At 35.6% G+C, this 25,837-nt stretch overlaps 1 protein-coding gene across 2 annotated transcripts; it reads left to right on the forward strand.

Moving 5' to 3' along the window:
• Positions 1-176: 176 nt before the first annotated feature.
• On the forward strand, positions 177-19,543 carry LOC121424687. Of its 2 annotated transcripts, XM_041620430.1 has the most exons (9): positions 177-833; positions 2,391-4,484; positions 5,038-5,171; positions 5,825-5,943; positions 14,391-14,534; positions 14,893-15,038; positions 15,605-15,759; positions 17,623-17,764; positions 18,357-19,543. In XM_041620430.1, exons 1-9 carry the CDS (start codon positions 281-283, stop codon positions 18,569-18,571), a joined length of 3,702 nt encoding a protein of 1,233 aa, XP_041476364.1. In that variant the 5' UTR covers positions 177-280; the 3' UTR covers positions 18,572-19,543. The 2 variants fall into 2 exon arrangements, with proteins under 2 accessions (XP_041476364.1, XP_041476365.1); XM_041620431.1 differs by lacking the exon at positions 17,623-17,764 and having other exon boundaries at positions 18,357-18,480.
• The last annotated feature ends 6,294 nt before the right edge of the window (positions 19,544-25,837 follow it).

Here is a 25,837-nt window from a genome sequence, read left to right on the forward strand (position 1 = left end):
TCTGCATCTAGCCTTGATCAGATTTTTCTCACAGTCGACATTCTATTGTTCGATAATACATAACAACGATATTAATCATCATTAAAAAAATTAAAATATAATTCATCTAATATTATTTGTAAAATGACATCAATAAGTGCTTGAATATTCATTTTAATACGACACATTTGACTTAATCTGAACGAGGTCATAACCTGCAGGAGGGGAGTAGACGGGGGTAAAAATCGGAAAATCTTTTTTTGCTTTTATAGGACCATCTTAATTGCTGTTATGTTCCACAATGGAGTCAAACATTGGAAATTCACCGACACTTAACGATGATGAAGATGAAGTTTGGAGACATAGACCTTTGAAGAGAGTAAAAAAATCTGCTGAGCTATTCAAATTCTCGACATCTCAACGAAAAAGTTTAGCACACTTACCCTCGCGCTCCGGCTCCAGCTCGAGCTCCAGTCAATTGTCAATGTGTAACTCGGGGATTCCCCAATCCTCCCAACGCGTCCTTACATGTACTCCGTCTAAAAATGCTTCTCCTAATCAACAATCAAGTCAACTGCAAACCAATCATCAAAGCGGTCGAAAGAGTTTTGAATCGTCAAAAAAGTCGAGAAAACGGACTTGTTCAAGTCTTTCTACTAATTCTAGCAGTATATTAACAGTTAAATCAATGAAGATGCAGCATCCAGGTTTAACAAATAAGAGTGAGAAGATCGAGACAGAAGAAGGAACTGGAGGCTTTTGTCCCATTTGTCAAGCACCATTTCATTCCATTCTTATCTGCTCTCCCGGGGCTCATATACAAGATTGTCTACAGTTCAAAAAAACAGACAAAGGTAGCTATTCAAAATAGTTGTCATATTTTTATGTTTTATTGGATTAAACTTAAATCGTAGGGGTGTGCTGCGGGCGAGGCAAAAAACGGGGGCCTTGGAGCAGGCTTACTGTAAAAAGGAGGGTCCTCGGAACGGGCTTCGGAACTACTAATGTTTGTGAAAACGGGGGTCCTTGGAACGGATCTCCAGCGTGAGAGTGCGTATATGCATCCGGAACGGGCAATAATGACGCACCTAGTGCAGCCTCCGCCGGGTGCGCTCGCGCTGAGGCGATGGTCAAAAAGCGCTCTACGGCCGCTTTTCACCAAAATTGCAGCTCATATACTATAGCAGATCAATGCGATCGGAATGGCGTAACGAAAAATGCGAAGCTTTGGAGCGGATTTCTTTCTTGTTTTTTTCTCGATAAGAAGAAAATGCCATGCCTTGGAGCGGCTTTCTTTGTTCTTTTTCTCAATAAGACAAAAATGCTATGCCTTGGAACGGAAATTTGAGTGTGAAAATGGGGGTCCCTTCCGCGGCACATACCCACTATGCATTATATACTGAGTGCCCCCCCCCCCCGGGCTTAAATCAGTATTATAATTTGTATTATGTAACTCAATTTTGAATATCAGAAATGATTTGATATTCCATTGTGCTTCAGAAATCTTGAAATGATAAAGGGATGTGCTACTCTGCAAGTTTAAAGGCCCTGTCAATTTGTCATATCATTCTGTGCAAGCCATTGCTGATTACAGAGTAGTGAATGACTGGAATAGCCTCCCTCAAGAAGTTAACTGACTCAGGCTCCATCGGTGTATTTAAACTAAGACTCGATAAGTCTTGGTGGTCTGAGCGTTTCAATCTTCAATGATCAAAACCGTCTCTATCCTCCATGTGTGCAAGTTTTTTCTCTTGTATAACACATCGTATGGAGATGGAGGACTGTAATTTAAGATGAAGAGATCGAGGTCAACAGGATTACCTCACCTCGTAACATGATGATGATGAGTTGTGGGCAATCACCCGCAACTTGCCTGCAACAAGTTTTGAGCATGTTCAAAACTTTCTGCATGCAAATCAGAGTACCTGAGCTGTGTACGCTCCAAGTTCAGGGCCACAGGCAACTGCATGCTAGATATTGTCAATGTGGATGACCTGCACGCAGGTAAAAAATCGTCACCTGCAAGTCACTCTCAAGGCTTGCAAGGAATGATGTGATGGGCCTTTAGGGTTACTTGTTGACTTTTTGTGCCAACTGACAACCTATTCATTCACTTTCAATCTTTACACAAGAGCTGAAAAATTATGTTGTATATTGTATTATAATATTCAATTGAATTTGATACTAAAACTTGAATGAATATTTAACAAAACAGGTTTTTTTCCTCTTAAAAAACATTTTAGTCTCTCTATGATAAATTAATATGCCGATTAGTTCTATTTTACTTAACTTGAAAGGTATAGACTAGCTGTATTTTTGACTACCAGTACCCCTTAAATTTTTTTTCAAAAATTGCTCTGCAGAATTTCCCACTTTCATGCCCTCTTTATTCAAATTTCTTTGTTTTACAGAATGTCCAGAAGGTCTCTCCTGCAACAGCACCATCTTGTCTCACTATCAAAAGTTTAACCATGACCTGTTAGCTCTTGTTAGGTCACAGACAATACCTGGCACCTCATCCAGCATCCTGGATAAAGAAGAGAGCAAATCTTTGTTGACATCTGAGGTCATGACCTCAGACAGTGATTTTGAAACACCGTCTTGTTCAAGAACAGCAGCAGCAACATCATCATGTTCCAAACCTTATGGAAAGGAATATGAGTATGAAATCAAAGGGGACAAGGTCATTTGCACCCCAAAGTCTCGTACCTCTTCCCAGATTGCGGTATCTCAATCAAGTTCTAAATCTAAATACACTGCTCGGAAATCGGCAAAAGGTGCAATCAACAGGAACCATGATAGGATGCAGACTGTTAAAGGAGAAGTGACGACACCAAAGTTGGGAAGAAACAGTCAAAGAGAAACCTATGCAGGGACCAAGATTAATAATAAAAACAAATATGACAAGCTGGAACAAGACACTCCTCGGTCTAGCCACAATTTAGTTGCCAAAATTGAATCTGCTGCGAAGTCTGGAAATTCCTCAAGAAAACGCACTAGAAGTAAGTTGCCAACTAGAGATGAAACTCCAATGTGTGGGACGTTATTTGATTATTTTCCTCCAAGTCAGAAGTCCCCTACTGAGCAGAAAACTTCTGTTGGCCAATCCATTGGAGATTCACATTCCTCTACCCTGTCCTCCTTGGAAACAAAAGTGACCTATGGCCCGTCTTCAATTTCTGAAGACTCTGTACCATTTGTGGAAAGTGATACAGATATTTTTGCAAGTGATGATAGCGAACCGGATAGTAGGGACCCAAAGACTTTGAAAAAGACCAAAGCAGTAACTCCAATGAAATTGGATGATGAATATGAGTTTCTTCGGGTTAAACCAAAGCCAGATGTGACAGTTATTCAACACTCTCAATCAGATGTGGAAAGTGATGCAGATATTTTTGCAAGTGACAATAGTGAGCAAGATTCTATGGACCAGATGAATTTGAAAAAGACAAAACCAGTTGCTGTCACAAAATCGGACGATGATGATGAGTCTTCAAACGGAATGGATGGGTTTGTTAAGCTTAAACCAAAGCAAGATGTAACAAGTATCCATGGAGATGGTGTTGATAGAACAACAGATGAACCTATTTTTGACATCCTAGCAGGGATGGATGAATCATCTGATGAAGGAAGCGAGTCTCTCTTTCCTGCACAGATTTCCAACTTTCATGATGATGATAGAAAGTCACTACACCAGCACAAGAACTTCAACCCAGTTCCCCCAGCTCCTAATCAAAGTGATGATGATGCCGACGATGATCTTCCAAAATTTGATTTGACAGAAGGGACTCTGGAAGGATTTTGCGATATTGATTGGGATGAATCTTCCAACATAGAAGGTCAGGGGTCAAAAGGTGACAGTGTGGTCAAAGGTCAAGAGCATGAAAGCCATGAGGAAGGAAACAAGTGTGCGGTCAACATTCTGAGCAAGAATCAAGGTTTTGGATCTCCTGTTGACCAGCATGAAGGAACTACGAACCAGACTGGGATACTAGATACAGAAGATGAAGACAGTCAGAGTCTCTTCAGTATTCCAAGTAAAAAGAATGAAGCACAGTCTCCTCCTCCTCAAAGTAATCTACATGATGAGGTAGTTTGTTCAGAATATGAGGAGGAAGAGATGGAAGTGGATGACATTGACGAGGACGAAGAACCACCAGATAAGAAAGAGAGGTTATCACATGAATGGGTGGCAAAAAATGACACAAGTGCAATTAAAGCAACTGATGAAAATCCTTCTTTGATGTCTAATGTACATGTGCCGTCATCATCGACTGCTGCAGGAGTGGGAGCCACTCAGAAATCCAAAAAGCAGGGAACATTGGACTCCTTTTTTGGCTGCAAACCAGCACCAAAAGTAGAACCACCTGCTGAGAAATCCCAGCCAAACAGAAGATGGAAAGGAGCAGAGCCGACACAAAGGAGCAAGAAAGGTGTTGGGGAAGGGAAGAAGGAATGGATAAATAGCAGTGGAAAACAGTGCCCCTTCTACAAAAAGATGCCAGGTAGGCTTATTCTATGGTCTGTTAAGACCAATATAAACTCAAACCAGATTTACTGGCCTCCACCCAATGCAGGTGTTGGCCAGCAGAGAAAGCATTATGTTTCTGCTTTGTCTGTATATCCTGATTTCATTCTCACAATAATTTAAGACTTTGGATTTTAGGTATTGACTTTGAACTTGGGCCATGTCTGCAAACTCTGCATATATGTAAGTAGCAGGGAACCTATTGCCAGATTAAATTTAGGTCAAGAAGTTAATGTTCAAAGGTTGTGGAGATCATTATAAATCATATTAAAGCATATATGATCATAAAGGAATTAAAATAATATCAAAGAGCAGTATTAAACATGGTGATCAATTAAAAACTCCAATCCCTTAGTTATACAATGTATAAAGTACAAAGTTAGAGAGTTTAATATTTAGTTTGAGTTTATAATAAAGAAATTCTATTAGTCAGGAGATGAACAGTGTTTCATTTGTCTCTAGCTAGTATTAACATTAAAAATGTAAACGAGTAAGACATAAGTTTTTCTTGACCTTTGCCTTATTATCAGGTACATCTTTCACAGTGGATGCCTTCCGGTATAGTGTAATCCCAGGATGCAAAGCGTATTTCTTGAGCCATTTCCACTATGACCACTATGGAGGTCTCACCAAACACTTTGATCAGCAACTCTACTGCAGCAAGGTATTGAAAACATACATGTACATCATGGGGACTGTTTGAGCTGGTTAGAAAGTTACACATAACCTTACGCCTGACTGTAGTATGGCAAGCCAAATGCGTGTTACTTTCGCTTTAATAGGTGAACTTTAAATGTGCTGTAACTAATGTGGAATTATTTGAAACAGTTTTATTTTGGTTGTGATTATTTCATTAATGGAGTGGTAAAGGTTTGCTGGGGAAGCAAATTATTATGAAATGTTGGGCTCATATTTGCCTGTAACATTGCAGTCTTTTGTAAAGTCATGCCTAATAAATGAATGGCTTTATGAAAACCTTCAATGTCCTAATTATGTCCTGACAGTATTGGTATTAAAAGAACTTTCAAGAATTTTAAGCTAGTGGAATTTATCAGACTGATTATTGTAAATTTAAACTGAAAGGGAATCATTAAATGTTTGTTCCTACTTGTTGTAAATATCAAGGAATGAAAAGTGAATTTAAGTGTCGGGGAGACCGGGGTTAGTTGGAACTTACCCCGCGTTCCAACTAACCCCGGTCTCCCCTACATTGAATTGATGTCCTGAATTTTGGAAATATTTCTAAAGCTCTTTTAAAAATGTTATTTAGTTTGAAGGTGCGATATTATGTCAGCTTCTTCTCTCTTTTGTTTGCAGGTAACAGGAAACCTTGTGATATCTAGACTGAATGTATCAGCTGAATGTGTGAATAATTTACCAATGAACACACCATGTGTGGTAGATGATGTAGAGGTGACACTGCTTGATGCAAACCAGTGAGTAGAAAGAAAACATGAGGTTGTGATGAAGGAAGGGGTCTGTAGACACAATAAGCAGTTACCCATGATTTTCTAGAAAGACATCAATTAACAAGAGATGGGATGAATTATGATGGAACTTTCCTCACTGATCGATTGAACTATTATCGGTTTTACTAAATAGGTTCATTACTGCGGATTGAAATAATCGCTAGAGGGTATTCATTTGTCTCGCAATCTACTATGGTCAACAAGGAAATTCGTGATCACTCTCGCAAAAAGTGTTCACTGGCTTTCTAGGAAATTCGTGATCACTCTCGCAATCTACTACAGTGAACACATTTTGCGAGAGTGATCACGAATTTCCTAGAAAGCCAGTGAACACTTTTTGCGAGAGTGATCACGAATTTCCTTCTTGACCATATAGTCTAGGAGCCAGGGGGCTTTATTCAGAATTTTTGGTGGGGAAGGTTTGACAAGCTTATCCGGGGTAAAATTGTGCGCTGATTCCAAAAATGCCACTCTTATTGACCGTACTCACGCCAGTTTGGTCATTTTGGCCAAATTTTGGCCAAAAATGACCATTTTGACCACTCTTTGGAAAATGGTCCCTTAACAGACTGCTTTTGTAGCCACATGCAATTAAAAGGGTCTATCTTAAGTAGAAATGCACACAGATTCCAGATGAAGTGCTTTCATTTGCCAAAATCACAATAGCAGTGGTCATTTTGGCCATAATTTGGCCAAAAATGACAATTTTCATGATTTTTTGGCCGAAATGTGTTACAAATATTGATCAGAGCTTCGACTGGATGTTTTTAGAAATCCACATTTATTTTCAAAATGTGCGCTGGATCATAACCATCAACCTCATGTAATTTATTCCATCAGTTTCTACCTATGAGGGTCATTTTGGGTACTTTAGACATAACTGACCATTTGCGCAATTTGCATTATTAACCCTTCAAATAGGCAGGAAATTGGGGTCTCCAGCATGTTTTTTCTTATTCCCTTATAAAATGAGAATGCATTTAAATGTCCTTCATGTGTAAAATTTTATGCTGATTCCAAATATATCAGTCTAAATGACCCTATTTAACAGTTTAAGGTCATTTTGGCCACTTATGACCCTTAAAATGACCAATGACATCAGTTCAATTTATCCAAAAATACTTTGAATGTTACCAGAATCGTTACAAGGGCATACTGTGACACCTAACATTGGTGTATTAATCCTTGAAATTGAACATCTCAAAAGTATTTTGACCTAATGCAGTTTATTCCATCAGTTTTGACCTATGAGGGTTACTTGGCGTACTTTAGCCACAACTGACCATTCACGCAGTTTTGCATATAATAAACTGCACATAAAATGGCCAATTACATCAGTTCAATTTATCCAGAAATACTTCTAATGTTACCAGAATCTTAACAAGGGTGTGCTTAATACCCAACACTGGTGAATGAATCCTTAAAATTGAGCATCCCCAAAGTTGACTACCTTGGTCATTTTGGCCACCTTGACCCCCCGGCCAGCCCTGCTCATTGTGTATGTTAATTCAGGTGATATCGAACATGGTGAGGAGAAATTTTGGATTGCGTTAATATTAGCATCAATTATTGTTAAATGGGGAAGTTTGAAAGCTTCTTGGTGGAAATCAATGAAATTATTCCACACAGACCATAACTATTGGACCCTGTGGTCATTTTGACCACGTTTCCCTCAATATTGACCAGTGACCATGGACCCTAGGAATCTCCAATTAGTGGAGAGATCAGCTAAGAGAGAGACCTTGCATTCTTTGATGAGTCAAAAAGGGCTCAAATGCTGGTCAGTATCATTATCAGCATGAGCTACCAATAATCGGTGAAGAGTGTCATAATTGTGATAAAATCCTTTACATCGTGCATACATAAGGTTGTTTGACCATGGCACTGTGGTCATTTACATGATTTTAGCCACCATGACCACACAGTAAATGTTTATGGAAACCTCACATATATGGGGCAGTAAATTCAGGAATGAGACACTTTAGCATCATTTACATGTTATTTTAAGACACTTTTCTAGATTAATGTAGATTAATGATTCCAAATATATTAGTCTTAATGACCATTTATGAGCTAGTGGTCATTTTGGTCGCTTTTGGTCCCGACAATGACCAATCACATTTGCATGTATCAAAGAGGATTCAAATGTTGTTGTCGCTCCGTATTGTTATTAAGATGTATTTTATCAATTATTGATTTCAATATGATATGACTAATAGCACATTATCAAAATTTTGAAACCAATTTGGCCATTTTGACTATCTATCGCATGTATGACTTTTGTAAATAAACATAACAGGAGCAATTGTGGAAATGCGTTCAATCCCTTTCGATTGGAAATATTAAAAGCTCACCTTGAGTAAAAAAAATTGTGCCAAATACCTCACCATTTGGTCATTGTGTGGTCATTGAGTAGCCATAACATCATTCCCTCATTTTTTATTTAAATTATACAGATAACTATATTCTAGAGGAAGGCACTAATCCTGAACTCAAAGGTGCGTCATTACAAAGCTATTGGTCAAAGTGGATTTCACGAATAGATTTAACCATGGTGCATTTTTATTACCTTTGCCATTTTGTGTAATGTTTCACAAACCTCACATTGGCATGATTGGTAAAGTTGAAAGTGGAAAACTTGCCCTAAATTGTTAAAGAGTGACCAAAATTCGGCACAGAGAATAATTTCATATAGAGAATGTATTTTATTACCCAGTACGTCTTCAAAAGAATTAAGGGTAAGTTTGCTGCTCACCAATCATGCCAATGTGAGCTTTGTGAATCACTGTACAAGAAAAAACAAAGATTGTAAAAATGAATGATAGTTAAAACTCTTTGTGAACTTCACTGTGACCTATTTTGCTTTGTAATGATTCTCAGTACAATTTGACTTTAAAGAAGGAAAATAATTCTGGCTATTTAGGAACATACAGTGATCAAAGGGGGCACAGTAGACAGTCACATGATATTTGGCACAATTTTTACTCAAGGTGAGCCTTTAATATTTCCCATGAAAAGGGATTACGCATTTCATCATGTTCATAGACCTACAATTGCTGCTAAGTCAATTTTATTTCAAAATTCACACATTGGATAAACGGTCAAAGTGGCCAAAGTGGTCACATTTTGATTATGTACTATTAGTAATATCATATTGAATTAAATAATTTGTCATTTATTATGATTGATACAACAAATCTTACAAAAATATAGAGCAAGAACATTGGAATACTTTTAATACATGTAATTGTCATTGCTAATTATAGGGACCAAATTGACCACTAAGTAGTCATTAAGACTGATATACAGTGCGTCCCAGAAAAAACGAAACCGAGATTTAGCGATCATTTATCATTACTTAATCATAAATAAAATAGACAATTGACCTACCAATTTAAAGCTTAGAATCTCCTCTTTCATCTGATATTACTTAGATTATTTCTTATTCACGCATGAGTGAGCAAATGCAATTTGAAGAAAGGATATCAAAAACTCATTTGGCAGGGGGTATCTGGGTTTCAAATAGAAAACCACATTTTTGAAAAGTTCAATATCTCCTCTTTAATTTGATACCTAAATTACAGAAAATGGTAACGAAATAACAAAGTTCTGGTCATTTGAAATAAGGCTTGAATTTCAATAATTTCATAAAATGAAGAGGTTCTCCAGGATGGCTTTCAAACTCTCTCGACACTCTGTTTTGTTGACGATCAGCCATGCATTAAATCTTTTGTTCACCATGCGAAAGCTTCTGTGGGATACCGGTGAAAACATGTTTATCTCATGAAATTATGGAAATACAAGCCTTATTTCAAATGAACAGAACTTTTTTATTTCTAGACCATTTTTTGTAATTTTGGTACCAAATCAAAGAGCAGATATTGAACTTTTCAGAAATGTGGTTTTCTTTTTGAAACCCAGATAACCCCCGCCAAATGAGTTTTTGGTATCCTTTCTTCAAATTGTTTTTGCTCACTCATGCGTGAATAAGAAATAACCTAAGTAATATCATATGAAAGAGGAGATTCTAAGCTTTAAATTGGTAGGTCATTTGTCTATTCTATTTATGATTAAGTTATGGTAAATGATCGCTAAATCTCGGTTTCGTTTATTCTGGGACGCACTGTATTCTAAATCATTGTATTAATCTGGTGCAGAAAGTTTTTGTAATATGTCTTAACTAACATCATTCTTGCATTCGTTTCCATGAATTACAAAATGGTTAATGTGCGTAAAATCATGAAAATGACCAAAGTGCATGGTCAAACAACCTTATGTATACTTGATGTAAAGGTTTTTATCACATTCATTAAACTCTTGATTATTGGTGTAGTAGCTCAAGCTGAAAATTATATTAAGCAACATTTGAGCTCTTTTTAAATCAAATAATGTGTGGTGACGAGAAATTATTGAGGAAAGGTGATCAAAATTACCACAAAGTCCAATAGTTCGGCCAATAACACTGATTTATATGAAATCCTTGCATTGATTTTCACCCCAAAGCTTTCAAACTTTTCCAATTTAACAATAATTGATGCTAATATTAACACAATCCTGAATTGTCTCCTCACTATGTTCACTATAGGCTAATTTAGTATACACATTGGGCAGGGGACAATCTGGCCAAAATGACCAAGGTTGTCAAAAATATTTTTGGGACACTCAATTTAAATGATTAATACACCAGTGTTAGGTGTCACAGCACACCCTTGTAACGATTATAGTAACATTCAAAGTACTTTTGGATAAATTGAAGTATTGAACAGATGGTATTGGTCATTTGGGGCCAAAAAGTGGCCGAAATGACCATAATCTGTTAAATGGGGTCATTAAGACTGACATATTGGGAATCAGCTTGAAATTCTACACAAGAACGACATATATGCATCATTCCCATTTTATAAAGGAGGAAGATAAAGCACACTGAAGACCTCAAATTCCTGCCGATTTGCACAGTTATTATGCAAAATTGCACGAATGGTCAGTTACCCAAAATGGTCAAAAGTCAAAACTAATGATATAAATTACATGAGGTCAAAATACTTTTGAAATGTTCATTTTAAAGGATTAATACACCAATGTTTGATGTCACAGCACATCCTGGTAACGATTCTGGTAACATTGAGGTATTTTGGATAAATTGAACTGATGTTATTGGTCATTTTTATGGCCATAAGTGGCCAAAATGACCATTAGGTGTTCAATAGGGTCATTAAGACTGATATATTTAGAATCAGCATAATATTCTATACAAGATGGACATTTAAATGTATTCCCATTTTATAAGGGAAGAAGATAAAACACACTGAAGACCTCAAATTCCTGCCTATGTGCGAATGGTCAGTTATGTCTAAAGTACCCAAAATGACCCTCATAGGTCAAAACTGATGGAATGAGGTCAAAATAATTTTGAGATGTTCAATTTAAAGGATTAACACACCCCAATGTTAGGTGTCGCAACACACCCTTGTAACGATTCTGGTAACGTTCGAAGTATTTGGGGGTAAAATGATCTAATGTCATTGGTCATTTTTAGGGCCATAAGTGGCCAAAATAACCATAAGCTATTGAATAGGGTCAATAAGACTGATATATTTGGAATCTGCATAAAATTCTACACAAGATGGATTTTTGAACGCATTTGCATTTATATTGGGAAGAAGATAAAACACGCTATAAGACCTCAAATTCCTGCCTACATGTATATGTGCACTTTATTATGCTAAACTTCGTAAAGGGTCAGTTATGTATAAAGTACCCCAAATGACCCTCATAGGTCAAAACTGATGGAATAAATTACACAAGGTCAAAATACTATGTGACATGTTCAATTTAAAGCATTAACACACCAATGTTAGGTGTCGTAGCACACCTTGTAATGGTTCTGGTAACGTTCGAAGTATTTGGGGGTAAAATGAACTGATGTCATTGGCCATTTTAAGGGCCATAAGTGGTCAAAATTACCACAAGCTATTAAATAGTGTTATTAAGAATGATAAATTTGGAATCGGCATAAAATTTTACACTTGAAGGACATTTAAATGCAATCTCATTTTATCAGGGAAGAAGAAAAAACATGCTGAAGACCTCAATTTCCTGCCTATTTGAACAGTTAATAATGCAAATTGCGCGAATTTACTGCCCCATATACATGATATATGTGAGGTTTCCATAAACATTTACTGTGTGGTCATGGTGGCTAAAATCATGTTAATGACCACAGTGCCATGGTCAAACAACCTTATGTATGCACGATGTAAAGGATTTTATCACAATTATGACAATCTTCACCGATTATTGGTAGCTCATGCTGATAATGATACTGACCAGCATTTGAGCCCTTTTTGACTCATCAAAGCATGCAAGGTCTCTCTCTTAGCTGATCTCTCCACTAATTGGAGATTCCTAGGGTCCATGGTCACCGGTCAATATTGAGGGAAACGTGGTCAAAATGACCACAGGGTCCAATAGTTATGGTCTGTGTGGAATATTTCATTGATTTCCACCAAGAAGCTTTCAAACTTCCCCATTTAACAATAATTGATGCTAATATTAACGCAATCCAAAATTTCTCCTCACCATGTTCGATATCACCTGAATTAACATACACAATGAGCAGGTCTGGCCGGGGGGTCAAGGTGGCCAAAATGACCAAGGTAGTCAACTTTGGGGATGCTCAATTTTAAGGATTCATTCACCAGTGTTGGGTATTACAGCACACCCTTGTTAAGATTCTGGTAACATTCGAAGTATTTCTGGATAAATTGAACTGATGTTATTGGCCATTTTATGTGCAGTTTATTATATGCAAAACTGCGTGAATGGTCAGTTGTGGCTAAAGTACGCCAAGTAACCCTCATAGGTCAAAACTGATGGAATAAACTGCATTAGGTCAAAATACTTTTGAGATGTTCAATTTCAAGGATTAATACACCAATGTTAGGTGTCACAGTATGCCCTTGTAACGATTCTGGTAACATTCAAAGTATTTTTGGATAAATTGAACTGATGTCAATGGTCATTTTAAGGGTCATAAGTGGCCAAAATGACCTTAAACTGTTAAATAGGGTCATTTAGACTGATATATTTGGAATCAGCATAAAATTTTACACATGAAGGACATTTAAATGCATTCTCATTTTATGAGGGAATAAGAAAAAACATGCTGAAGACCTCAATTTCCTGCCTATTTGAAGGGTTAATAATGCAAATTGCGCGAATGGTCAGTTATGTCTAAAGTACCCAAAATGACCCTCATAGGTAAAAACTGATGGAATAAATTACATGAGGTTGATGGTTATGATCCAGCGCACATTTTGAAAATAAATATGGATTTCTAAAAACATCCAGTCGAAGCTCTGATCAATAATTGTAACACATTTCGGCCAAAAAATCATGAAAATTGTCATTTTTGGCCAAATTATGGCCAAAATGACCACTGCTATTGTGATTTTGGCAAATGAAAGCACTTTATCTGGAATCTGTGTGCATTTTTACTTAAGATAGACCCTTTTAATTGCATGTGGCTACAAAAGCAGTCTGTTAAGGGACCATTTTCCAAAGAGTGGTCAAAATGGTCATTTTTGGCCAAAATTTGGCCAAAATGACCAAAATGGCGTGAGTACGGTCAATAAGAGTGGCATTTTTGGAATCAGCGCACAATTTTACCCCGGATAAGCTTGTCAAACCTTCCCCACCAAAAATTCTGAATAAAGCCCCCTGGCTCCTAGACTAATAGTAGATTGCGAGACAAATGAATACCCTCTAGCGATTATTATCAGTTTCTCAAACAAATTGTGGGTACAGATTGAAGAAAGAAATTCATTTTAAGTTATTTATTCAAAACCAAAAACATCTCATCATAATCAAAATAGATATACATACAACGTAAATGAGTACACAAACATACATCAATTAGATTATAGCATAGACGAATTGGTTTTAGGACCCCTTAAAAAGCAAAGCTTGTGAGTAGGGCCCTGGAATACCTATGATTATTAACATAAAACATAGGATATGATAATCTACAAGATACAAAAGGAGAGAAAAAAATGTAAGGTTAAGAATTAAATCAGAATTAAAAACTATTACAAACACACATATATACACACCCACACACACTTGAATGCAAATACACCAACTTAAAATACTTATTGAAGGAAAATAATCATAATCTGTCAAGAAAGCAAGTTTTGGATAATCTTTTGAACATGAGAAGAGTTTTACTATTTTTATATCAATAGTTATTTTTCATACCTCCCCCCTAAAAAAAAAAGAAATACTGATTTAAACAACAACAACAAATGAGTGATAGAGTGTACAAGAGTCTAAAAAATTGTATTTTTCTAATAGGGTCATCTATCTATTCTTCTATGTTTTAATTTTTTTTCTGATTTCTGTTCTGCATGTTACAGCTGTCCAGGTGCCGTGATGTTCTTATTTCGACTGAAATCAGGAGCTGTCTATCTCCATACTGGTGATTTCAGGGCAGATCCCATGATGGAACAATATCCTGAATTAAGCCGTTACCATGTCAACCAAGTATACCTTGATACAACGTAAGTTAGTTTTAAATGGTAAACATCGGTAGTATTGTTGAGAAAGATGTTATACAAAATCAAATCTTCTGGACTTAACCATTCAAAGACTGGGTGACATTGACAGCTAAAAAGATTGTGACTGTTTAGTGCGCAATAGTGTTCAAAATCGGGACACATGTCACCTGTGATGTCAACTACCAATGTTTGTGGTTTACTTTTAGTATCAATAGATGCGCAAAACTAATAAAAAGACAAAATATGTCGCAAGAAGAATTTGTAATTTTAGGGTTAAAGCAGAAGACATTTCCCCGCTATTACAGTGAGTGTGTTTATATCATGTATACATTTTTTTCATGATGTTTTCTTTATTTGCTAGTTACTGTAATCCCCAGTACAAGTTTCCCTCTCAGAAGGAAGTGATAGAGTTTGCTGTAAAGACAGCTGTCCAAGCCGTAAGATGGAATAAGAAGACGTTAATCGTGTGTGGAACTTATACCATCGGTAAAGAAAAGGTTTTCAAAGGTATGAACTACAGGAATTCATGGGTGGGATGATGATAACTATTAAGATTGAGCCAACTGAAGACCAGGGGGGGTTGTTTCACAAAGATTTAAGTGTGAATTAAATTCCAAGTGGTGTGTGGTATAAAAGGTATCACCACTTTAGTCAAATCATGCAAGAGGACGCATGCAACTATGTATTATTTTATTAATTTGTGTAAATCACACATGTTTTTATTTCTTTTGCAATGCACTTAATTGTTCTTTATATCAATCACCATGATTTAATCAGACCAATCAGCCAGTTACATAAACACAAATGAAGTTGAGCAAAGATTTTTTTTTAGGGGGGATGGCATGGTAAATTTTAACTTCTATCAACAGAATGGCTCATTCTTCTGTTATGTTTTACATGAAAATAATGTGAAACATTTGTAATGTTCAAATGTAGAAATAAATGAAATTATTATGGTGGAGATGGATTTGAATTCAGCTTGTTATTAAGAAGTAAAAGTCAAAGCCAGTACACCATGCTGTTTTCAAAATGAATATGGATCATAATACACTTTTTCATCTATGTTAAAACAGCCATTGCTGAGGCCCTGAAATGTAAGGTATTTGTGGAGTCAAGGAAGTATAAAGTCTTGGAATGCCTTGAAGATAATGATCTGATGTCCCTCCTAACTCGTGATATCCAGAGCTCCCGTCTTCATGTCATTGCTATGAATATGTTTAATCATCAGGTCAGTTGTAGTTCTGATTATTTCATTGATAAATCTTTAATTGTGGTATTTAACATGGAGCGTCTATGTGGGTCGAATTGCTGAATGCATGATGTATAAAAGAGCGGTGTTGACCAGCAAAACGGTCTCCTGCTGAGTTCCTGCGGGAGTTACCAGTAACAGAAAAATCACTTGTGAGTGTGTAGGATTAGATGATTTGAAATTATTATCTTTTTTTTCTTTATTCCTGATTTAGAGTGGTGGAGGTAGGATGTTTCTTTCCTGCATTAGGGATTAAGTTACTGACCTTCTAACTGGCCCATATTGAGGATGGATGAAAACCCATCCTCAGTATGGCCCATTTATAGTCTCTGTTCCATGTCAAAACTGTTTTTCATCAGAGGTGTGTATCACTATTAATCAATTGTGAAAAAAAGATGACATTTCTAAAGAAATATCAACTTCCAAAGGCCTCTTATTTTTTCAAGATTCTCTATGTGACATTGAGATACATGACGATTTGAAAGAAATCTCTGGAAAAATATTTGTGTTTTATAAAGTTTAGGATTCTCTTGTATGAAAAATTAATCATATTGAACCACATTATATAGAAGATTTAACCCTAAATAGACTACTATTTCGACGCCTAAGACCAGTCCCCCCTCCCCCCTCCTTATGATCTCAGCCGTCAATCATGATGAAAATTGGTACGCGCAATACCCATGGCATAATCTACAAAACCATTTGATCAAATTCTGAGAAAAATCTCATTGCTAATTGATAATGCTAATTCATGCATAAAATCAAAATTGTGCTCTTATTAACTAAATGATGCCCATAAAATGCTAATTTTTTGTTCAAAGACTCTTTATGGGAATCGGATCAAATGTACTTTGAAATGTACTTTCGACTTTTGTTTTTATTGTTTATTCAATGGATATTGTTAGGGACTGGACTTTATTTTGAACATAAACAACATGAAATTCATTGATTTTAATCAGTAAGAAGAAAATAATGATACATTTAATAATTTTGGCCTAAAACACTATTTGCATTTGATTTGTACACAAATTCATATTTTTTGAGCAATTTTGGGTCTGCATGCACTTACAAAATGTTGCTTAGTCTTGGAACCACGTACCCAGGAGTTGCAATTTTGGTCTCAAAGGTCACGAAACTTAAAAGTAAAGAATCGGCGAGCGATGCGGTGAAAAAGTTTTGCATAGTGGATTTATCACAAAAAATGTTGAGGGGGGAGGCTGAATCAGCCCCCCCCCTCTTATTAGGGTTAAGCAGTATAAACATTTATCATCATTTATATAGTGTTTTAGCGATATATTAAAAAAGTATATTTTGGTCTGCATCAATTGCCCGTGCAGTATCAGAACATATCTCTAAAAAAGACCGAAATCCAACAAATATCCCATGGTCTCCTGTACAAAGAGCATATTCAACATTCTAATGCGCATGCATGAATGCATGAAATATACAATGCATACAACAATGAAAGCAATGGGATGTGCAGCATTAGAACACATTTTCAGTCAATGACGTCCTGTGAACTACATGTAAGTCGCATGTCAATGACAAGATTTGATCCTATGAAATGATGATGCCATAATGTGATAAGTGATATGACTTGTTAAATCAAATTTCTCCCGTTTTTGGACGGGGTGGGATAGATGATAATAATTATATTGGATTGCTTTATTTCAAGGAATGCCAGGAAAATTCCACTCTTTAGGGACAATATTCCAAACTCCTAAAATATTTCTGATATTCCATTCTGAGCCATCCAATATGATGTAATTATTTAATAACAAAATATTTGTACCTATGAGATTGTAGTCGGTATCATTGTGTGGTTATCCTTTCTTCTTGCAGAAACTGAAGCAGTACCTTTCTCAACACCAGCCAAGATATGATAACATTCTTGCCTTTAAGCCAACTGGTTGGACTCACAGTGATAAGATTGAATCACCTTCAGATATCAAACCCTCAAAGAGTGGAGCATCAACTATATATGGTAATAGATATTCTTATTGTCTTCAATAATATCAACTCTTTCACTACTCCAATTTCTATTGCTATAACGACTTCCTACTACAACCACTCTCACCACCAAACTCATTGCCACTATCACTTTACCTACCAATGTATTTTTTGTTCCATTTTCCTGCAATTATTGACACATAATTTTGTTGTAATCGTTGCCTTCACTGTCAAATATTCAACTTTTCCTTTGCCATTATTACCAATCTCACTACCACTACTGTGATAACATCCAAAATCATTTTCATATTCATTTTTTTTCAACTGTTAACATAACCATTACCATCAATAATACCATTACCAGTATTATAACTTTACCATTTCCAATAACCATTACCATTACCCATTACAGGTTAAACCTTTACTATCTATTTTGGGCTAATGTATGTCAAGTTTTATCATTCTTCCATTTCAGCTACATGATAATGTTTGATGTTTAATCAACTGAAGACAGGCTAGTTGTTCTTTTACAAACTTTTCACATATTTACGGGCTCTCTTTCAGGTCGAGAAAAAATATTTAAACCCGATTACCTTTCTTTGACTGTATTTTCCTTTCTACTTCAGGGATACCATACAGTGAGCACAGCAGTTACTCTGAAATGAAACGCTTTGTTCAGTTCCTACGGGCTGACAAGATTCTACCGACCGTCAACAACGGAGACCCTAAAGCACGCAACGCAATGGAGGACATCTTTAAGAGATGGATGGCAGAAGATGGACGCTCATCATCACCAACTAAGCTCAAGTCTGGTAAAATCATGAATTTTTTCAAGAGGTAGAGAAAAGGGAGAATCAAGTTAAATGATCAGGAAAGTGTTTCATGAAGAAAATTTATCACAAACTTTGACTGACAGATGTTATAAGCTAATGCAAATCCTTGCATCTGATTGGCTGAGAGGAATTATTCAGTTTAAATCACTGACCAATTTTTTTTGTGTGTGAAAGGCTACCTTAGAGACAGATTTCTTTCATCAGCAAGAAGAGACTCGTCTATTGATATATTCATGTTCATATCATGAACAGGGTATACAAATCAATACTTTACCTCAAATGTTGCAGAATTTATAAAGAGATGTATAGTAACATGACTTGAGTCTTGAGCAGGGTATCAGGTCTCATTTTTCATAGAATTTGTTTATTATCATGTGTCAAGTTAGTGTAGTTAGCTGTGGATGAGTGCACTTTGATTGGTCAAGAGTTTAATTTTTACAGAAAAATAAGAAATCATGATTGAAACAAAGCCTTGAATTTCCTAAACAATGTGAATGCTTGTGGAAGCGCTGTGGTGTAACGGTTCTGACTCTTGCCTTGTAATCAGAGGGTCGTGTGTTCGAATTCCACCATGGCCTAGCGTCCTTTGGCAAGGCGTCAATCTACACTTTGCCATTCTCACCCATGTGCTAATTGGGTACCGGTAGGAGACAACTGTCAGTGTGGTTAGTTTAGCAAGACAGCGCCTTACAGGCTGCGAAAAAAAAAACCTATAAATTCAGTGACCGCGTAATATTAATTGTGAAGTGCTTTGAGCAGTCGTAGTTTGATAAAGTGCCATATAAAAACCAATGATTATTATTAATGCTTCAGTAAGTGATGCAGGCTCCTTATTTCAGAAAACCTTGTTATCAAAATTTGCTTCTTGTTTTAAGAAAACTTTTTACAAAGAAACGCTGTTCACTATGGAATGGTGCAATTTGATTGGTCAAGAATAAATTCTCCCCAAATAAGAAATTGTTAGTTAAACAAAGCCTAAATAATTTTATTTCAACTTTTTTTTTTCTTAGAATTCCCTTAATACACGGACTGCCAGCAAGGGGTTGTATATATTTGCAAAAAAAATTGAGTACATGTTCACATATATTTTACCTTTAATTATGTGTAAATAATGATGTATCTGCCATTTTATTCCAAGGCAATTGAAACATTGCAACAAATGGGAAGGAATTTTCAATCATAGAGAAAACTAAAGAGATAGAATGATCGTTTATGACTATTGGTATGTTCTCAATATTGCAGGTATTTCCCCTGTTTCATCTCAAATGAAATTATAGCATTTCACTTGGAATGATAACCATCAACAAGCTTCTGCTTTGATAATTCAAAATGTTTGTGTATTGCAGTATTCATACTTTTATAATCCAAGCCACTTTTGTATTTGTCAAAGAATTTTATACATTATAATTAAGGATTTTGTAAAAAAAAATATAAAAAATATATATATAGCAATGGCTACACGCGAAACCATTGGTAGACCAGAGGTGAGGAAAATTCCTATAAGGCTCTGCTTTTATTGAAACATCGAGCACTTTTCATGAACTTGATACATTTACTTTGTATATATATATATTTCTGACTGGTCAAAATGTGTGTTGGTCTGAAGATTATAGTAAACCTTACATGCCTATTGGATTAAATATGCAGATAATATAATGAATTCAATGAAACTCAATTTAAATAAGATTTCTATCATTAAAGCTGTTTTAGCTGTGGAAGCGTCGTGGTGTAGCGGTTCTGACTCTCGCCTTGTAGTGAGAGGGTCGTGTGTTCGAATCCCACCATGGCCTAGCGTCCTTTGGCAAGGCGTTAATCCACACTTTGCCACTCTCCACCCAGGTGTTAAATGGGTACCCGGTAGGATGTGAAAGCCTATATGTAGTATGCCTAGCAATTGAGTCTTGGAACTCTTATTGAAATGCTCCCCAGGGAGTGGAGAAGGTGCATACATTGTATGCTGGCATGCAAGGATCCGATGACCGGGGTAATATTATGTCTGTAAAGCGCTTAGTGATGCGTTCCGATGTATTAAGCGCTATTATATTATTTCAGAAAATGATAATACTACATATCATGTTATTATCTCTCCTTGAAAATAAGAGCTGTCGATAATAATCATATTTTTTTATATTACAATGAGTGTCTGTTCCATTGTCCTTTCAACTACAGTACTATGTTTTGGTCTAGTGTTGCTACTAAGGAATGTTGTCACGCATATAAAATTACTTACATGTACATGTATCTAATTTCTACAACTCTATTTTGCTTGAAAAGGGGATGTTAATTTGTCATCCATGTCTTTCTATCTAAAGTAATTCCAAAGAATGCATTCCATGGAATGTTAATTCCTGTACAGGTATGCTATTGTAAGGGAACATTCAGTGCCTCATTCACAAATATGTCAATATATTTTTGACTGTTTGAATTGTCTTTCTGTATAACTTTGTTATGTCATGTAGTAGTATTATAGTGAATCAGATTTTATAGAATACCATCATTCTGTGGAATTTGTTGATAATAGTTTCCATGAAAGAATATATTCAAACTGAACTGCGTTTGGTAGATATCTTGTAGTCACAGATGTAAAATGTCATAATTTTGGGGGTATTCCAACATTCTTTGCTGCAGAAAAAAGTTGGAACATACTATAATTGTAAAATGCATCGTTTTATTTTTATCACTTTGTAATATTTCTGATGAATAAATGTTGATAATTTTGTTTGTCGATTTTATGGCTTTTTAGATGCAGTTTGTACTGTCAATATCAGTCTTGATCAGGTACTTTTGATAATAATGATATTGTAGTTTATCAGAATATTCCTCATATATATACAAATTCAGTAACTTTTCAAAATACTTTGATCATTGATGTTCATTGGAAAATTTAAGACAAACTAACTACTCCAGTGCATAAGTTATATTTTTAGTGTGTTTTAATCCTGGGTTTTAAAATTGTAATGATATTCATGTACAGTATTTTTATTTTTATAGATTTTGCTATTCCACCATACCATAGTTTTCAATTTTTTTCTGTACCGACTGCTTGAGAAACTAGGAATCATTTAATCCAGCGCTTCCCAACCATTTTGTACTCGAGGACCACTTTGACCCTCAGATTTTTTTTTTAGGCCCACCGACCAATAAAGAAAACATCCAGTTTGATGCAAAAATGTTTCGTGAAATTTGAATACAAAGTTCTGAAGCACATTGGAAACAAACAGTATGAGAACTAATCTGCATTCGCAAATGCCCGGTAAATCGGCAGCAATTAACTACATACACAATATGCATGTATGAGGTTCACATTAAAGGGCTGGTCCAGGCTGAAAATATTTATATCTCAATAAATAGAGTAAAACTCACAAAGCAAAATGCTGAAAATTTGATCAAAATTGGATGACAAATAAAGTTGTTGAATTTTAAAGATTTGCATTATTCTGGTGAAACTGTTCTAGGCATGTCTTTATGAATATTCATTAGGTGGGCTGATGATATATCCCTACTCTTTTTTTTGTATTTTATTATATGAAATTTGGTTTATCAAAAAAAAAATTCTACCAAGATTTAAAACAATTAGATTGACAACTGATTAAATGCATTAGTTATTTTTTGCCACAACTTGTTTCATCACAATGGATACACATCATTTACACATGTATGAAAAAATGAAACTTTTATGATTTCATGTAATGACATATGGAAAAGGAAAGTGGGGATGTGACATCATCAGCCCTCCTAATGAATATTCAATCATGATGATATGCATATAACTGTTTTCACAAAATATTGATAAACTTTATAATTCAATAACCTTGTTATTTGTTATCTGATTTTGATGAAATTTTTCTGCATTTTGCTCTGAATTTTACTCTATTTAGTTAGATCTAAGTATTTTCAGCCCGGATCATCCCTTTAAAGTTAGGTTGAAACCATCATAGTGTGCATGTGCATGCTTTGCAACATGCAAGATACCTAAGCGTGCTTTAGTTTTAATTGACCCACATAGACCAATCAGACGAACAGGTCTGTGAAATATATTAATATACTATAGTTTTTTTCTCCTTCTGGAGCTTCTCACGACGCACCCGAGAGAGCTTCGCGGCCCACCAGTTGAGAAGCGCTGATCTATTCTGAATGGAAAATGGCACCATGTAAATTTCATTTATTATAAAAAAAAAGTGGATATGCTGAATAACTTTGTAAACCTTGATATACAAGTTCGGTAGAAAAAATAAGTAAAAATTGAAAATTGAAAAAAAAAGTTTGGTAGGAAATTGTGAAATATATGAACTCATATTCTTGTAGATGTTAGTGTAGTATTATCTGTCTAGGATAGATTCTGTTTTCTTGTTATTCCATTACATTCCGTAATTGTTTGAAACCAAGGAGCAAAGATATAATCTTTAACCTTTAAAGCTATTTTTTAGCAAAAGTTAAAACCAATGGAATTCTTGAACTTGCTATTTGAAACACACAAAATTTGTTTTAAGTGGAAAACAGTACAATTTTTTCTTTCATATTTTTTAGGTTGTAGAATTTAAGCATGGTGCTTACAAGTGTATGACCTCTGAATGCAACCTTTGACTTACAATGAGGACAGGTGAGAAGTAGAGCGTCATGTTAACTACAAAGCTTAATATCTGAGAAGGTGATTTTAATGTACGGTGTTCACAAAGAGAAACAGAAGCTGAAGGAGCTATGCTTTGTTTTACTTGATTTCAATATGGTAGTATAGAATTTAAGAGCATCAACTCCAAAAATTTAAACCAAAGCATTTGTATTGCTAACATGTTGAAAATTATAAGATAAAAGTATAGGGCCTACATGAAAATAGAGTAGACATTATGCAAACTAGTATGATATGTATTCTTTTTATGTGCTATCATATAAAGATACTATAGATTTCATAATCGTCTTGCCATCAGCTTATAGAATATACGCATAATTATATTTTCATTAAATATATGCATTGAATAACTAAATAAATAAAATCATTGTTAGTCCTGATTTTCAAACAGCAATTTTTGGATGGTTAGTGAATGAACTAAGATTGATTGAGCGATGGATGCTTTCTGGGGGCCATTTTCATGAGGATTTACAATTTTGGTAATTTTGTCATCATTGGAATTACCATGGAAGCATTGATTTTAATATGCCATTGAGCCCTGCTACTATGGTATTCACCACAATGACAGAGTAAAGAAAGTCATAATTTGAAATATTTTGTGACAGAATTTCAAGCTGAAATTAAGTTGGTTTTGAGTGAAGATTGAAAATTATAGGAATCTAAGAGTGAGAATTGATTGAATTTGCATTGAAAATGAGAGCATTATGTGTGAATTTTAATATTGATTTAACACAAATAGATAACACTGCAAATCATTGTAAAAAGAATTAAGCTCTGTTCCAAATCCGATTTTAAACATTTTACTTTTTCTTATTTTATTAACGAATTACAATGTACATTTGCAGTCATATTCCAAGTGTTTGAAATTTCCATGACTAAGGATTTTTCAGTGTTTGTGCAATATTTCAGTATCTTTCTCCTGAGAAAATTGCAAATAACTTACTTTATGCATCACAGAATCGCCAATTAATTTTCAATCAGTCAAACTAAATCTTGTCAAACTTACTCTGTCATCTTATTTCACCATTTCCATTCAAATTTCTTTTGAGGCAGAATGAATTTCCTGGATTCCTTCAGACTTTGAGCAAAACTTAATGATTTAAAGTCAATTCTGGAGTAAATGATATGGACCAAAAATAGATACTAAAAAATAAGCCTAACTTTGTGACAGATTATAACATCCAGTAAATGTAGCATTGTACAATTTTCCCATTCCTTTCATTTTTTTGTCTCACCTGCGAAGCAAAGTGAGACTATAGGCGCCGCTTTTCCGACGGCGGCGGCGGCGGCGGCGTCAACATCAAATCTTAACCTGAGGTTAAGTTTTTGAAATGACATCATAACTTAGAAAGTATATGGACCTAGTAAATAAAACTTGGCCATAAGGTTAATCAAGTATTACTGAACATCCTATTAGAGTTTCATGTCACATGACCAAGGTCAAAGGTCATTTAGGGTCAATGAACTTAGACCATGTTGGAGGAATCAACATCGAAATCTTAACCTGAGGTTAAGTTTTTGAAATGTCATCATAACTTAGAAAATATATGGACCTAGTTCATGAAACTTGGACATAAGGTTAATCAAGTATCACTGAACATCCTGCATGAGTTTCACGTCACATGACCAAGGTCAAAGGTCATTTAGGGTCAATGAACTTTGGCCGAATTGGGGATATCTGTTGAATTCCCATCATAACTTTGAAAGTTTATGGATCTGATTCATGAAACTTGGACATAATAGTAATCAAGCATCACTGAACATTTTGTGCAAGTTTCAGGTCTCATGATTAAGGTCAAAGGTCATTTAGGGTCAATGAACTTTGGCCGAATCGGGGGTATCTGTTGAATTACCATCATAACTTTGAAAGTTTATTGGTCTAGTTCATTAAACTTAGACATTAGAGTAATCAAGTATCACTGAACATCCTGTGCGTGTTTCAGGTCACATGTCCAAGGTCAAAGGTCAATGAACTTTAGCCGAATTGGGTGTATCTGTTGAATTACCATCATAACTTTGAAAGTTTATGGATCTGATTAATGAAACTTGTACATAAGAGTAATCAAGTATCACTGAACATCCTGTTCCAGTTTCAGGTCACATGATCAAGGTCAAAGGTCATGTAAGGTCAATGAACTTTGGCCATGTTGGGGTTTTTTGTTGAATAACCATCATATCTCTGTAAGTTTATTGGTCTAGTTCATAAAAAGAGGACATAAGAGTAACCATGTATCACTGAACATCTTGTGCGAGTTAGAGTAGTATGCAAAGTCAGCACTGCTGCTATATTGAACCGCGTGATGCAGGTGAGACGGCCAGAGGCATTCCACTTGTTTTTTTTTTGGGGGGGGCTTACTCCCTGGGGCTGCCCCCAAGCCCACCCCACCATCAAAATGCTAGTGTCTTTCAGGGCCCAGCATTTATGGTATAGCATGGGGGCGGCATTTCATACAGTGTCACTACCCTTGTTTGTAATAGGTACTCTCTGAATTCCATAGATTGGAAATGAAACTACAGTACATTCATTTTAGGTTGTGGATGGTAAATAGTATTTTCTATACAAGATTTTAATTGAAAAAAGTGGGAGGCTGGACCCCACTCTCCAAACCCTGGGACAGACGAATCCATGGGGGGGCGATGTGCCCGC

Source organism: Lytechinus variegatus, chromosome 12 (assembly GCF_018143015.1).
Source record: "Lytechinus variegatus isolate NC3 chromosome 12, Lvar_3.0, whole genome shotgun sequence".
Taxonomy (NCBI): Eukaryota; Metazoa; Echinodermata; class Echinoidea; order Temnopleuroida; family Toxopneustidae; genus Lytechinus; species Lytechinus variegatus.

What these genes read in the sequence shown, in the direction of transcription:
- LOC121424687 (XM_041620430.1), top strand. Translation starts at nt 281, where the DNA reads ATGGAGTCAAACATTGGAAATTCACCGACACTTAACGATGATGAAGAT. An exon ending in CTTCTACAAAAAGATGCCAG is followed by an intron (nt 4,485 to 5,037) that starts GTAGGCTTATTC and finishes CCTTATTATCAG; the next exon opens with GTACATCTTTCACAGTGGAT. An exon ending in AGCAACTCTACTGCAGCAAG is followed by an intron (nt 5,172 to 5,824) that starts GTATTGAAAACA and finishes TTTTGTTTGCAG; the next exon opens with GTAACAGGAAACCTTGTGAT.